Source organism: Pinus tabuliformis, chromosome 5_2, assembly GCF_031772625.1.
Source record: "Pinus tabuliformis cultivar Carrire ecotype Pingquan chromosome 5_2, CPIR1, whole genome shotgun sequence".
In the NCBI taxonomy this organism is placed as follows: domain Eukaryota; kingdom Viridiplantae; phylum Streptophyta; class Pinopsida; order Pinales; family Pinaceae; genus Pinus; species Pinus tabuliformis.
In genome coordinates, this window is record NC_142306.1 from 680064848 (window position 1) to 680081065 (window position 16218).

Genomic DNA, 16218 nt, shown 5'->3' on the forward strand with positions numbered 1-16218 from the left:
CCCTCAAATAGCTGCACTGGTTTTCCCAAATTGGGTTTTTCCGGGGACATTAGTCCAAAAATAATGGTGTCATATGGTGTGATTGTTTCTGTTTCCTTTAGTTGCTAATCTGTAATATGTTGAGCATGCACTAGTGCTTATTTTCAGTATTGACATTGTAAATAACTTGTTAAGTAATATAAAAAGTAGGTAGGAATAAATTAGATAAAGTGCATGGAGGGTTTCTAACTAAGTAAACTTAGAAACTTCAACATTCATTGTTAAATAGAGGGGTGGCAAGAATGCATGGATTTATAAAGGACCTCAAGCAATCTTGAGTTCATTTAGGCTGTTCAATTGTCAAGGATAGTTGGATAGATATACAACAAAGACCTTTGTTGAATGTTATTATCACATCACCAAAGGGGCCTTTTTTAAAAAGCAATTGATTGTAGTGGAAAAACTAAGAATGTGTAACAAATTAAATTTATATAAAAATCAGCAGAAATAATGTAAAAGACAACAATTAATATTAATGATCTTTTAGTTAACAATTAATGAAAAGGTATGTCCCTAAGGACATAACTGTTCGTGAAAGGGTACTTACTTGACTATATATATATGACCCTCATTCTCATTTGTATTCATCCTACATCAATTCTTTATATAATATACAATTTACAATTATTGTCCTATGATGGATGTCTTTTTTTACGAAGTATTTTAATATTTCTGCTGCATATACGACTTTTGGTCACCCTTGGCATCATACCCGATCACCCCTGTTTTAAGGATTTGGGTACATTCATGTTAAACATAGAGAAACAAGTTTTGACATTTCCTTATAAAGGGAAGATGGTCACGTTTTGAGACAACAAGTAAATCAAAATTAGTGAAATCTTCATTAGAAGACCTTAAGGATATCTCAGAATTGATGTTTCAAGATAATGGAAAAACTATAACAAAGAATCAAAAAGAGCTGGAAGAAGTCATCTGCAACAAAGACAAGGAAATTTCACACCTCAGAGATCACCAAGAAAAACAACTCAAACAAGTCAAGAAGCTAAAGCATCAAACAAGGAACTCAAGGAGCGTTTATTAGAACAAGAAGAAGAAAATTTATGTTTAAAGAGCCTTAACCAAACATTAGTAGAACAAATCAAGTGTTTAAAAGATGAGAAGCGTGAAGGCCAAAATAAAGTTGACTTAGAGAATAAGGAATGCTTATGTCTCAAAAACCATAATCAAAATCTGCTCAAACAGATTAAAAAATTTAAGGACGAAAAGAAATCATTGACGAATAGGTTCGAAGAACGTGTCACGAAGTAAGCATCAAATCTCCAGATGTAGCAGTCCAAGTTGTAGAAACAAACATCAATACCACTAAACTCGTAGTTCATGCAAATCCAAACCCTATTGAAGTAAAAACGTACTCAGAGGTTGTTGTTCAAACAGAGGACACCCCAAATAAAGATTTAGTAGTTAAGTCAACAACAACAATGCCTGATGGCAATCAGGAAATTGCCATAAAAATGTTTAAGGAAGTTCAAACAAGAAAAATTCCTTATCTACATCCGAATCACAAGAGTAGATGCCTTAATAAATCTACAAATCTATATCACGCAGAACATAAACAAACTTATGTTCCGAAGAATACTGAAGTGAGCTCAATCCAATCATAGAATAACTATTCACCACACAGCTCCAAGGATCACAAGATTCCTAGAAGATTAATCTAGGATGGTGCGATCCGTTTTAAGTATGACAATTATGTCTATCGCTAAGAGCATCATATCGTCTTGTATCAACAAAGATGAAAGCTTAGAAAACAAGAAATATTCCGAACGACAGAAGAGATCCAATCTGTCATCAGTAAGCTTTGAGGACAAAGCTTTTTGAAGGGGAAGGCAATGTAACAAACTAAGTTTATATAAAAATAAACACAAATAATGTAAAAGACAACAATTAAGATTAATGATTAATTAGTTAGCAATTAATGAAAAGGTATGTTTGTAAGGACATAATTGTTCGTGAAAGGGTACTTACCTGGGTATATATATAAGACCTCATTCTCATTTGTACTCATCCTACATGAATTCTTTATATAAGATACAATTTGCAATTACTGTCCTACGATGGATGTCTTTGTTTACGAAGTATTTTAATATTTCCACTGCGTATACGAATTTTGGTCGTTACATAATGCTACTTTCATGTTTGAAATTTTGAAGGATGCAATTGATGAGTTCGTCCTTCAAATGTGGTACATGTCATAATAGATGCAACACCTGCTTGTAGAGCAGTGAGATTGATGATCCAAAGTCAGTACAGGCATATCTTTTGGACTCCTTGTTGTGTACATGCCCTTAACAATGTCTTAAAGACATTGGCAAAATACAATGGATTGCAAAAGTCATTTCAGATTTGAGAGAGGCACAAATGTTCATCTGCAACAACCATGCTTCCTTGGCAATTTTCAGGATGTATTCAAAGCAACATTTTTTAAAACTTGCAAAAACAAGATATGCCACATGCTGTATTTTGCTTGAGCGCATGGTTGAGGTCTATGCATCTTTACAAGCCACTATTGTTTCTTCATAGTGGAATGCATGGACCGAATCTAAGTCACCTCAAGTGAAGAAGATAAGAGAAATGCTTCTTAGTGAGGATTGGTGGGCTGATTGTAGATATGTTGTCTCTTTCACAACTACAATTATGGAGTTGGTTAGGTATGTTGATTCAAATTCTCTTTCTCTTGGAGAAATATATGAATGTATTAACCATGGTGGGCAAGGTAGAGTACATCATTTGCCAAAGAAACCCTTCTTTGGAGATTTTCCATGAAATCCAGAAGCTGGAAGAGAAAATATGGAATAAACTCAATACTGCCCTTCACAGGGCCACATATGCCCATAATCCAATGTGGTATATGGAAAAGCCAGATAGAATTCTTCCTATTGATCATGAAGAGGTAAAACAAAGGTTTCTTAATGCTATAACTAATATGTATATTACTCCTGAAGCAAGTGTGATATGGGGGCAATTTATTTATTTTGGTACATTAAGCCTTCCTGCATTCAACCAAGATGCAGAGAGGGACATCATGCATTATGCTCAAAAGAAACCCCTTGTATGGTGGAAAATGTATGGGGGCCAAGTTCTAGAGCTCTGATAGCTTGCTTCACATTTGCTATCTTAGGTTGCTAGTTCCTCAACAACTGAAAGGAATTGGTCCACTTAGTGTCATCCACTTTGTTAAGAGGAATAGACTTACCTCTAATAGAGTGGAGAAAATTCTCTATGTGCATGGTAGTCTTCGGCTTCGTTCAAGGAAACTACCTGAATATTTTGAAGGACCTGCTGCACGCTGGGATATTAATGCTGAAGATGCTGTCCAAATTGATGATGACGATGAAAATCGTTTAGCAAATGCAGGATTGGTTGGCATACCTTTAAATGACATTGTTGCATCTGATGATGATGATGATGATGATGGTCTAGTACCTAGTGAGGGTCAAACTTAGATGTATGTCCTTGATGCTGAATATCATTCTTTATGATCATATTTAGCTTTTTAATTTTGTTGCTATATTTTAGCTCTTGGGCATTTTGGATTATGTATGACTTTAGGCTTTTGCCTTTTTTCTAGTATGAACATCAATATGATTCGGGTGGCTTTTTCTTTCATTTTCAACCTTCAATATTGGAGGTATTAAGTATTTTGATTTATGATATACTCATATGTTAATTGTTTGTTTTAATTTGGTATGTACATTTAATCTTTATACTTTATTTAAACAAAAAATAATTATTTTGATTTTATTTTTAATATTAAATTTTAATATATTCTATTGTTGCTACTCCCAACTTTTTGTTTCCTTTAAATTTGGGCAAAGCTTCTAGCCATACCGGATACTTGTTCCTGCATACCCAAAGTACCCTCATATCGGAAACTTGTGCAACATAGCTTATTTGTGGTCATGCATTGGACACGAATAAATATATCTTCTCTAGTAATGTTGTCTTGCATTGATCAGATGATTGGTAGCATACCTTTGGGGTTTGGTTCATGGCTAATGGTTTCTAAAGACAGCATGGTTGGTCACTTGGCCACACAAGGAGTAAGAGAAATCCGTCTAGAAATCCGTCTAGGTGAAAAAGGGAGGAATCAAGCATATTCAACCTTTACTTGATTGGTGAGGATTTAACTTCTACACACTGTCTTTCATTAACACTTCCTAGACCTTTATAGCTGAATATGCATCATATATTTTTTTATAAATAGAATGAGACCTACATCAAGAATGTTATATCAAGAAGGCAAAGAGTGATCACGAAAGATCCACATTCTTACATAAGCAAGGAGGGCTAGCATGCTTTCTAGGGCTGAAACTTGAAGACTATCTATATCCTTCCTAAAAATGACATTCTTGGCTAAAATCTGTAATACCCAAATCTGATTTAAATCTGAGCCTCTAAATTCATATATTTTAAGAAGCAGATTTTTGTGATCTATCCTTATATACATGTTGTCCAGTAGTAGCTAGCTAGTGAAAAAGATAACTTAGAAAACCTGAATCAACTCTTGACTTGCATATTCCAGGCATGAAAAAAAAGGATAAAAGTCTAAATTTTAGTTAAGAATTAACATACCCCCCTCTAAAATATAGACTTTTATCCTTTTTTCTCATGCCTGGAATATGCAAGTCAAGAATTGATTCAGGTTTGCTAAGTTATCTTTTTAAGTAGCTAGCTACTAGTGGGCTACTTGTATCGAAGGATAAATTATCATTGTTTTGAACTTACGAGGAATCCTTCTGTCAAAAATCCTTCTGTTTTCAAAACATATTTGTCTTTTGTTGAAAACCAAATGTTCTCTATATGTACTGTTTGAAATCGATAATGTTGCAGCTTTATTCATTGTTTACACAATAAAGTGTACTTTTTATGAATATTCATATGTTAGATAAAGGTATTGTATATTTCTGACTTACCAAAATATGTTTTTTGATTCAGCGAATTTGTTGGTATACGCTGAAGAGCATATCATCTATGGAGATTATGCATTTGAAATATGGGATCCTAAATTAGTGGAACATACACTAAGCTTCTTCAATCCACATAATATGAGAGTTGATATATTGACAAAATCTTTTGATTGCGAGTCTTCAGGTATGCATGATTTATTTAATCGTTGAAAGTTAGATGTATATTATGATGGACGCTTTGATTCTTACTACAAATGATAAGGAAAATATAAAGTTTGTTCGCTGCATAGTTGATCAAGGTGTGTGTAATGGAGTGGAGTGATTTGGTTGTGCAAATGCAATTACACTATACATATAACCTTGTATGTGGTTAAATCTCTTTTTTTTCGAAGGAAAAAATCGTATTGTATTATATTTAATGGATGAAAGTACATTACAGTCAGAATGTGTCCCTAGAGAATAATATCTAAACTGTCCTTAAAACTAGGTTTTATAAAGGGAGCTGAACCCTTCTAAATGAGACAAAAAAGCTGATACTTACTGTCTCAGGTGAACTGGCATACAAGCCTTACATACTTGATGATATAGAGAAAGAAAGCACACACCATTAGTAACATGGCATAACATCTGAATAAAACATAACAGAAAGCTAGAGAAAAGTGAAAGGCGGTGTGACAGTAATGTCACCATACTTCTTTAGCTTTATCATACCTGCCTCCAAAGCCACTGCTGCTTCTCAAAAGACGCGTGGGACTATCCCATATTGAATCTGCTCCTCTTTGGTATGACCTGCTCCAAAATTGCTGTAAACACAAGTTTTGAAAGGGATCACACCATTCAGCGAATTTTACTGATAATTTGGAGTCCCCAAATACCTGTAGACTTCTTGTAATCTTTTCTATGGTTATTCTTAAAATTGCAGACAATACTGATGACCTAGCCTGGTTATTTGTGTCCTCCCAAAGACCCAAAGAAAAAGACATGAGCTGAGATGAAGAAAATTAGCCCAGTTATTTGTGCCCTCTCAAAGACCCAAAGAAAAGGAGATTAGCTGAGATGAAGAAAATTACAGACACCCCCCAGCACCACATTTACCAGGATTGTCTTGGGAAGCTCCATCAAAAGAAATCACAGGGAAATGATTTATCTGTCTTCAAGATTCCAATTTGGCGTTGAACTTCTTTTTCACTATAGATTGTACATTTGGTGATTCAAGTAACTTGGACTTCATTGTTGATTTGGGGTAGCATCGGATGTGCTCTAGCCATGAAAATTGGTGGAGAGGCTAAAGCACATGAGATCTCCAATACCTAGAAATGGTTTGGACAGATTCCAAACAGTTTGGGAGATATTAAAATAATTAATATTTTTAATGGAGTCCCTAAGTCTAAACTTAGGGAAAATAAAATATTAATGTGAATTAATATAAAACTGTGTTAGAAGGGTCCAAAATTCATGGATCACGCCAGAGTTAATCTTAGCCATTGATTAGGGATTTAATCTTGGCCATTGAATTGTCAACGAGAAAAGTATAAGAGGAGGCTTGAGGGTCACTTGGAGAACACACCGAGTTGATCAAGAATTCGATTTTCTGAGGTAGGGCTTGTTAAAAAAATCGAAGGAGTGATCATAGTTGCAGTTGAGGGGCAGTGAATACAGAAGTAGAGAGGCAGAGAGGGTACTGGGAGCATTAGCTTAGAAGCTGGGAGAGAGGGATGTAGAGCTAGCTAGAGGCCATGCAGAGCCAATCAGGGCTCACGCAGAGGCAGCCAAGCGCTGCGCAGTGCCAGAGAGAGCCAACGTGGGTGACGCAGAGGCTCTAGAGGCTGACGCAGTGCCTCCAGAGGCTTACGTAGGGTGAGTTGGGGTGACGCTGGGCTGATACTGGGCCGACACTCGGCCAGAGATGCTGACGCAGTCCCTCGAGGCAGACGCTGGAGATTTCGTGGGGTAGATTGGAGCTGAGAGTTGTGGGATTGTTCATCCAGGGTTTTAGCCGGAATATTTGTCTCTGACTGAGAGGTACTACTGCCGAGATCATTCTTTGTTGTGTGAGCCGGTTTGGCACCCAGATTGTATTTTGAAACTGCTTAATAATAAAACCCTCAAATAGCTGCACCAGTTTTCCCACATTTGGTTTTTCTAGGGACATTAGTACAAACCCAACGGTGTCACTTCTGTGCCTGTTTTTCCTTCAGTTGATGATTTGTAATGTGTTGAGCATGTACTTGTATTTATTTTCAATATTTACATGGTAAAGAACTTGTTAATTAAACAGAACAAGTAGGCAGAAATAAATCAGAAAGTACATGAAGGATTTCTAATAGTTAGACTTAGAAATTCCAACATTCATCTTCCATGAGCCTGGGCTCGAAAATGTCCTACTTGTTGGCTCATATTTTTACCCTTTCAGAAAGTGGATTGCCTGGTAGATCTGGGATAAGAAATCTCATTGTAAGATGTGGTAAATTTCGCCCTTTGTGTCGCATGTAAACTTTCCTCTGCATTTGGGCTTGGTGCTTGCGAACAACAGGTGGGTGTCCCGAGTATGGCATGCATTGTTCTTCCTGTAAATCTGTGAAACAACATGAAAACATACATGCAAAGGTGGTTTTTGGCCAACAATTTAATGGCCCATGAAGTTTTAAAGTATTTTGTGTTCCAAGTGGTGAAGTATCTTTGGTGTTACCTTAAAATGACAAAATAAAATAGAGAGAAAGTGTTGAGAAACCAAGTGTGATGAAGTCTAACACTTAATTTCTCTTCTTGATAATTACTTGTGAATGTTAGATGTTCTCTTATTACTTCTTATGTATTCTTTATCAAGCAATAATACAAATGTTCAATCTTTGTTGAAATTTGATGACAAAAAAGAAGTTTCCAACAATCCCGACTTGGTTTTAATTTCCCCTTATCACTCCCATTCAGTTAAATACCCTTTCCCATAAACATACATTGAACATATAGAATTTTGGAAATGAAATTTTTAGATTAAAACACATGGGACTGTGCAGCAACACACATAAAAATACACACAGATTTTTGGTCAACTTAGACCTAGGCAAAACCCCTTCAATCTTCTTCGGGGAAAACCTGTTAGAGAGCTCTTCAAATTTATTTGTTTTTCAAATTTAAGAAAAATACATTTGCAGACAAAACAAAACAACATAATACAACTTATCTTTTCAACGCAAAACTCCTTGAAAATCGTGCTCACTTTTCCTCGATTTTCGTGCCCACTTGAAGTTGAAAATATGCCCTTTATGGACTGTCTCGTATGGATTGTACGGTTTTCCGTACTGCTGTAGGGGCTGTACGGATTTTTTTTCAATTTTTGTTTTCAAAAATATCTTTCAAACGACATGCAACTCACAACATTCAATGTTGTTCGTATTGTGCCTTCTGCTGTCTTCTAAACCTTGATTTCCATGCCCAACTTTGCCCAAAAATCACTCCTTTAGCTTGCTGCAACAAATTTCTCCTTCAAAACTTTTCTCTAGCGCTCAACCTCCTTTCTCCAATCTGCTCATGAAGAATGAATGCGGTCTCTCTTTTCTTTTCCCACTTTTGTTTCCCTAAATGGCTTTGGGGCAACCCTAAGATCTAATGGCTCAGATTCATTTAGATCAAGGGATGAGAATAAATGTGCATTTAATTTTCACTTTTTATTTTTTAACTCACCAATTAAATAAAGTACCCACATTGTATTTTATGTCTAAAGTCACTTTTCATTTTATAATTTAACATTGACTTTACCACTTATAAAGTCACTTTCACTTTATAAAGCCACACTTAAGAAAAGAATTATTTTGGACACTTTTCCCTAGGTAGAGACTAACCCATGGGAAATCATTTGTCCAAGGTACATTAAAAATCAACACTCCCTCTTACTGAGGAAAGTGTTTCTCACCACACCCATTTTGTCCCTGAAATGGACATGCTTGCCTCTTGGCAAGGACTTTGTGAGAACATTGGCCACCTGCTCATCTTTTGATATATACTCCAACTTCACTACCCCCTTCTAAACATAGTCCCTGATGAAATGATATCTGATGTCAATGTGTTTTGGCCTTTTATGAAACACTAGATTCTTCGTGAGTTTAATGCCACTGATTATCTTAGTGAATAACCGTCGGTCTCAACTCTTGATCAAATAGGCCATACAACAACTTGTGAAGCCAAATGGCCTCACAACTAGCCTGGCTAGCTGCCATATATTCAGCCTCAGAAGAGCTCAAAGCAACTAACTTTTTCTTTCGACTGAACCATGACACAACTGTCGAACCCAATCCGAAGCAACACCTTGAAATGCTTTTCCTGTCAGAAGCACAACTTGCCCAATCTGAATTTGTGTAACCTGCCAACCTTATTCCATCTCCCCGCATATAGTCCAGACCATAATCAACAGTCCCCTGCAAGTAGCGAAGAATGTGCTTTGCAGCTACCCAGTGCACCTTCTTGGGCTCAACCATGAACTAGCTAAGTGTGTTCACTGAAAAGCATATATCTGGCCTAGTGTTAACCAGATATGTCAAGGACCCAATAAGATGCCTATACAATGTGGCATCCACCAAACTAGAATCTGAAGCATGAAGCTTCTTCCAGTTGGTGATCATAGTTGTAGACATGGGTCTACAGTTTGCCATGTGAAATCTGCTCAACACATCCACAACATACTGCCCCTGCCCCAGAAAGATATGCCCCTTCTCTTGCCACACCTCAAGTCCCAAAAAGTAATGCATCAGCCCAATTTCCTTCATCTTTAACTCCATAGCAAGATCCTCGTTGCAACAACTAATCAGTCTCTTTGCCCCAGTAATGAACAAGTCATCAACATACAACACAAGAATGAGCGGATCATCCCCTACAACAATGTAGTATAGGTTCGAATCTGCATCACTCTTCGTGAAACCCATTTGCTGTAAGTAGGTATCAATCCTTGAATACTAAGCTCTCGGAGCTTGCGTAAGTCCATAGAGTGCTCGCCTCAACAGGCATACATGGTTCTCCCACCCAAGTACCTCAAAGCCCTGTGGTTGCTCAACATACACCTCCTCTATAACTCTGTTCAGAAATGCAGTCTTCACATCCATCTGATGGATCCGCCAACCCATTTTTGCAGCATAGAAATAAGGGACTGGATAGAAGTGTACTGAGCTACGGGACGAAGGTCTCATCATAGTCAACTACCTCTATCTGTGAGAACCCTCTAGCCACAAACCTCACTTTGAACTTCTCAATGCTACCATCCACAACATGCTTGATCTTGTAGAGCCACCTGGAAGTCACAACTGACTTTCCCTCAGGTCTAGGCACCACTTCCTAGACCTTGTTCTTAATGATGGAGGCATACTCCTCCACCATGGCCTCTCTCCATACCTCCTGGTTGGCAGCCTCCTCACAGCTAGTAGGCTCAGGGTCAACAATGCTGGTAGCCTTGGCTACATAACTGCAAAACTGCTCAGGTGGCACACTCTCCCTATTCACCCTCTTTGGAGGACCAACGGACTACGCTTCCTTCAAGGTGCCTTGAAGCCACTTGGGCCTCCTCTTCCCTGAAGAAGCGTCCCCATAGGGAACCTCATCCTCCGCCCCCTACTCTAGTGAACCTGAAGGTCTGCCAACTGACCCTAGTTTGCTTGCACCAACACCTGCCCTCGAAGAATTTGTACTGGTGTAGCATAAAAACTTACCCTGAAACACGAGGACTGATAGCTTGTAGACTTGAATGTAAAAATACACACAGATATCTAATAATAATAATTTATTATTTATATAAAATTGTATAAGATGATTTAAGATGATTTCAATATTACAATGAGGCCCTTCTTTTATACCTCAGCAAATGACCTTTCATGAATGGGCATGTCTTTTTAGACATGCCTTTTCACTTAATTTAATGACTATTTAGCTAAATAATATTTAATTATTTAATATTTATATTTATTTTATTTATCTAATTGTTATGAATTATATTCATAACATAGCCTCTTCCTTCAGAAGCTTTGTCCTCAAAGCTATATTGCTGGCTACTGTGTTTGCGGTGGTTGTCGTCTTGGCATATGTGAGGCGGAAGGTCTTTGGTGGCTTAGCGTCTATACTTCGCTTAATAACTCTATTTTGAGTCCAAGGTTTTTTTTTTTATTAACTCTATATATTTTTTTATTTTTATAACTTCAGTTTTTATTTTTATTCTTTTAAATATAATAATTATGTTTTCTTCTTTTACTGATTTTTTTTTCCTCTTTAATATATATATATATATATATATATATATATATTAATTTAATCATATGAATGATTTAATTTTTTGAAATATTATTTTATACTATATATGATATATAGTTATTATATATATATTGGAAATGTCAACCGAAAAGTCATAGCATTTGACGATAACTGCTCCCAAAAACCCGGCGGAGTATTGAACCTACAAACAACGTCTAAACCGCAGCGTTATGATATATCAATAGGCCCTGTTGACATGATAACCAATATGACGGGTCCTTTCGTAGCACTGGTCACATTAGTTACTAGGCTCTCCTGGTTTCCAGGGAAGAGCAAATCCACTCTGTCACAACCTTCGGCTTCTTTTCACTGATCAAGACCCACAACTAATACTACTGCATCTATAGTTGTTGTTGCTTGCACTGTTGCGTTGATCAATCCACTCCCATTACAAGAAACATCTGTACATCCTCGCTGATAAATTGCCTTGCTGTATTTTTGCAGACCTTGCAAAGGCATGGTATATTTGCATGGCACTCCTGCGTAATTGCCGGAAACCTGAGATATTCTTCTGATAACCGAATATTTGGGTCTGAGGTTCTCGGCATGGAGAGATTGCATCTAAAGGCATACAGATCGAACAGGTTCTCCCACTGTGGTCACCATAACTAGGCATAGATGAGGAAGATGTTTTCTCAGATTTTAATACCAACAACCCTTTGTGTACCATATCAACAAGTTCTTTCCGATGCTGTAATATTTTCTGTGTTATCTCGAATCCTTCATCTCCAATCATATCAAGTATCTCCCCAGCTATCTCATCCCCTCTCTTATTAGAATCCAGCCCCTGACATAACAACATAGCTAGTTCATCTCCAGAAACTTGTGATCCACCTCTCACAACAACAATCTGATCACATGCTTCTTTGAGCCATTGCAAATTGACAATTCTATTATCAAGATCCAATTGTGGACCATAATCCAAAGGAAACACGTTATTTAAATCCCTCATTTTGGCCCCATTCAAATTCACTATATCTCCAATATCTGTAAATATTTCAATTTTTTCTTCCAACAAAGTAACTTGATCATCCTCTTCTTCACTTGTGACAATTGTGTTTATGTACTCCCTATCATCCATTTCATCTTCATCTGGATCATCATCTTGACCTACATAATTTTTATCGACATCATTTTCATCGGGATCATCATCATGATTTATATCATTCTCATCCACACCAAGATCAACTTCATCTGGATTTTCAACATTATAATCTTCTTGATCTATATCAGCTACATCAAAATCATTTTCTTCATCTAGATCATTTTCCTTGTTATCGCTTTCCTTTCGACTAACTTTTGCAAATGATTTTTCTAAACGCTGTAATGCTTCTTGAATACTAAACTGTTCAACGTAATCAAGATGTGAATGTAGTGGCACATTGTGCGGCAAACTATGTTCAAAGGCCCGCATGATTATATCGTGTGTCATGGCTCTAATACCACTGTAGCATAAAAACTTACGCTGAAACACAAACACGGATAGCTTGTAGACTTGACTGTAAAAATACACGCAGATATTTAATAATAAGAATTTATTAATATATAAAATTGTATAAGATGATTTAAGATGATTTAAATATTACAATGAGGCCCTGCTTTTATACCTTAGCGGGTGACCTTTCGTGAATGGGCATGTCTTTTTAGACATGCCTTTTCACTTAATTTAATGACTATTTAAGACATGCCTTTTCACTTAATTTAATGACTATTTAACCTAAATAATATTTAATTATTTAATATTTATATTTATTTTATTTATCTAATTGTTATGAATTATATTCATAACAACTGGCACCTGTGCCTGTGTCAACTGAAGTGCCATGTGAACTCTGTACTAGTGGACTCCCTAAAGAAGTGCTTGGTGAACTCGCCACAGGTGCCCCAAATGTCACTGACACTGAAGTACCTCTTGTACCAGTCGATCTAGAACCATGAGGTGCTGCTCATGTACCTGACCTCCTTGCTGAGGAGAAGTCTGCGACCCTCTCACATCATAATCCCATGATCTCTGATAGGCCCTCTCCTCCTCGAACTTCACATCACTCCTAATCACCACTCTCCATTTAGAAGGAATGAAGATCTGATAGGCCTTCGAAGTCTTGCTATAACCCATAAAGATACCCTTCTCTGCCATGGGTTCCAGCTTCGTCCTTTGCTCCTTGGGGATATAGGAATACGTGAGACATCCAAAGATATGAAGATGTGCCACACGAGGCTTCTCTCCAGTGAAAGCCTCCTCCGGAGTCATATTCCCCAATACTCTAGGAGGACTCTTGTTCTGAAGATAAACAACAGTATTGTAGGCCTCAACCCACAGAAACAAAGGCAACCCCTAATCATGAATCATCGCTCTAGCGCCCTAACAATAGCTCTGTTCTTCCTTTAGGACACCCCATTCCCTCCTAATGCCCTCCTGTGCATAGAAGTCAGAAAACCTATCATCAGTGTACTCACCACCATTGTATGAGCTCAAGACCCAAATCTTCCTACCTATTTGCTTTTCCACAAGAGCTTTGAACTCTTTAAAGCGACTGAAGACCTCACCCTTGGTCTTCAGGAAATATATCCAAGTCCTCCTAGAGTAGTTATCAATGAATATATATTATAACATATTACTCAATCACCCAAAGACACATCAGACACCCGACCACTAACATCAGTATGAATCAAGTCTAGTATACTTGTAGATCTGTTGTTGCTTGCTGGGAATGGTAACTTGGTGTACTTGCCGAAAGCACACCCTCTGCAGACCTGATGATGCTCGACACTGAAATTAGAAACTCTAGTAGTGATCTCCCTTAGTACTCTCAAAGCTCCATGATGCATATGCACCATCCTCCAGTGCCATAACTCGCACAAGTCTCTACACTTGGTGGTACTAGTGTGAGTGCTACTAGATGTGCTACTCACCAATGCTCCTGTCGACTGAAAATTGAACTTGTATAGTTTCCCAAAGCAGGCTCTAATCACTTTGGCCGAAGTGATGGAAGCTCCCCTGGGATGCATCAATACCTGCCCTCCTGAGAAAGTGACGTCAAACCCCTTCTCCTCCATAGCAGACACTGAAATCAATTTCTTCTTCATCCCCGGAACATACAAAACATCCATGAACTTCAAAGGAGGAAAAGACTCCCTCTCAAAGGTCATTGTCACCACACCAACAAATCTCACAGTGCAATCATCTCCTAGTACAATCTCAATATCAAGTGCCCTCTCTGCAAGCTCTGAAAAGAACTCCCGTGCACTTATCATATGGCAGGAAGCCCCACTGTCTATGTACCACACATCGGATGATGTACTCCTACTAGATGTAGGAGTAATAAATGCAAAGTCCTGGTCAAACTGTGAAGCAAATTGCTACACCTTTGCTGAAGCTGCAGTACCCTTCTTCCCCTTGTTCTTCCTCTCAGGACACGTAGCAGCATAGTGTCCCATCTTCTGACATGCCCAACATTTGACTTTGGACAAATCCATATCTTTCTTCTTCTTCTTCTCCTTTCCCTTAGCCCCATCTAATGAGGCCCCTTTCTTGGCCTTCCATTTGTTCTTCCCCCTGGATGCAATTGTCTCACTAATAACAATCAAATCATCACATACTTGTTTGATCCTGCCAAGATAATGAACTACACTTTCAGCCTTTGTCATCCTAATGTTCTTCAATTGTTCTTTGAGTACCATCTTCCTACTCTCATTAGTACTCTGATAGAGAGTGGTTAGAGCTGTTCACATCTGATATGCATATGTGTTTCCTCTCACTTGGGGAACCACATGATCCTTCAGATTGTCCATCAAATCCTTTTTTTCCTTTGCATTATTTTTTGTGAATTCAGCAAGTTCATCTGCAGCAGTAGGAGGTACAACCACTTGCCGCACTATGTCCCAATCTGCTACCTCCTCAAACACTGTCTAAATTTTGTCCTTCCAAACGGCATAGTTGGATATCCCATCCAGTCTGTCCTTTATCCTTAAGAGCATGGCCATGACTACTGTCCAAAATTTACAAAACCAAGAAAATGGAGAAATGAACTTCCCAGCACACCTTGCTGTCCCAAAAGTTCAAACTTCAGTCTGTGTGAAATTTCACCTTGCTGTCCCAAAATATCAGTTTGCTGTCCAAAAATTCAGTTTGCTGTCCAAACCACTGTTTGCTGTCGCAAACTACTGTCTGCTGTTCAAACTGCAATTTTCAACCTGTACTTTGATACCATGTTGAAATTTGATGACAAGAAAAAAAGTTTTCAACAATCCCAACCGGTTTTAATTTCACCTTGCCACTCCCATTTAGTTAAATGCCCTTTCCCATAAACATACATTCAACATATAGAATTCTGGAAATGAAATTTTCAGATTAAAACACATGGGACTGTCAACACATGCTGAAAATAAATATGGACATAACCAGACCAGCAAATACACATAAACATACATAGGTTTTTGGTCAACTTAGACCTACGCAAAACCCCTTCAATCTTCTCTGGGGAAAACCTGTTAGGGAGCTCTTCAAATTTATTTATCTTTCAAGTTCAGGAAAAAACATTTGCAGACAAAACAAAACAACAAAATACAACTTATGTCTTCAACCCAAAACTCCTTGAAAACTGTGCCCACTATGCCTTGATTTCCATGCCCTCTTGAAGCTAAAAATATGTATTGTATGGATATGACTATATGGACTCTCCCATACGGGCTGTACGGATTTCCGTACCGCTGTACGGATTTTTTTTCATCTTTTTCAAATATTTCTCTTGAATGACGTGCAGCGCATAACATTCAATTTTGTTCATACTGTACCTTCTTTTGTCTTCTAAACTTTGATTTCCATGCCTAACTTTGCCTAGAAATCACTCCTTCAGCTTGCTACAACAAATTTCTCCTTCAAAACTTTTCTCCAGCTCTCAGCCTCCTTTCTCCAATCTGCTCATGAACAATGAATGCAGTTTCTCTTTTTTCCCCCTTTTGT

The 16218-nt window shown here is 37.7% G+C and overlaps 1 protein-coding gene across 3 annotated transcripts in view; it reads left to right on the forward strand.

Annotated features, from left to right (window-relative positions):
* Positions 1 to 16218, forward strand: part of LOC149160944 (nardilysin-like) — a 413290-nt gene that overhangs the window by 219841 nt on the left and 177231 nt on the right. For all 3 annotated transcript variants that reach the window (XR_016261820.1, XM_089436840.1, XM_089436839.1), the window contains exon 11: positions 4996 to 5151. Coding sequence is in view for 2 of the 3 variants with exons in the window: in XM_089436840.1 (XP_089292966.1) it covers positions 4996 to 5151 (156 nt within the window). In the remaining variant the exon portion in view is untranslated. The remainder of the gene's footprint in view (positions 1 to 4995; positions 5152 to 16218) is intronic.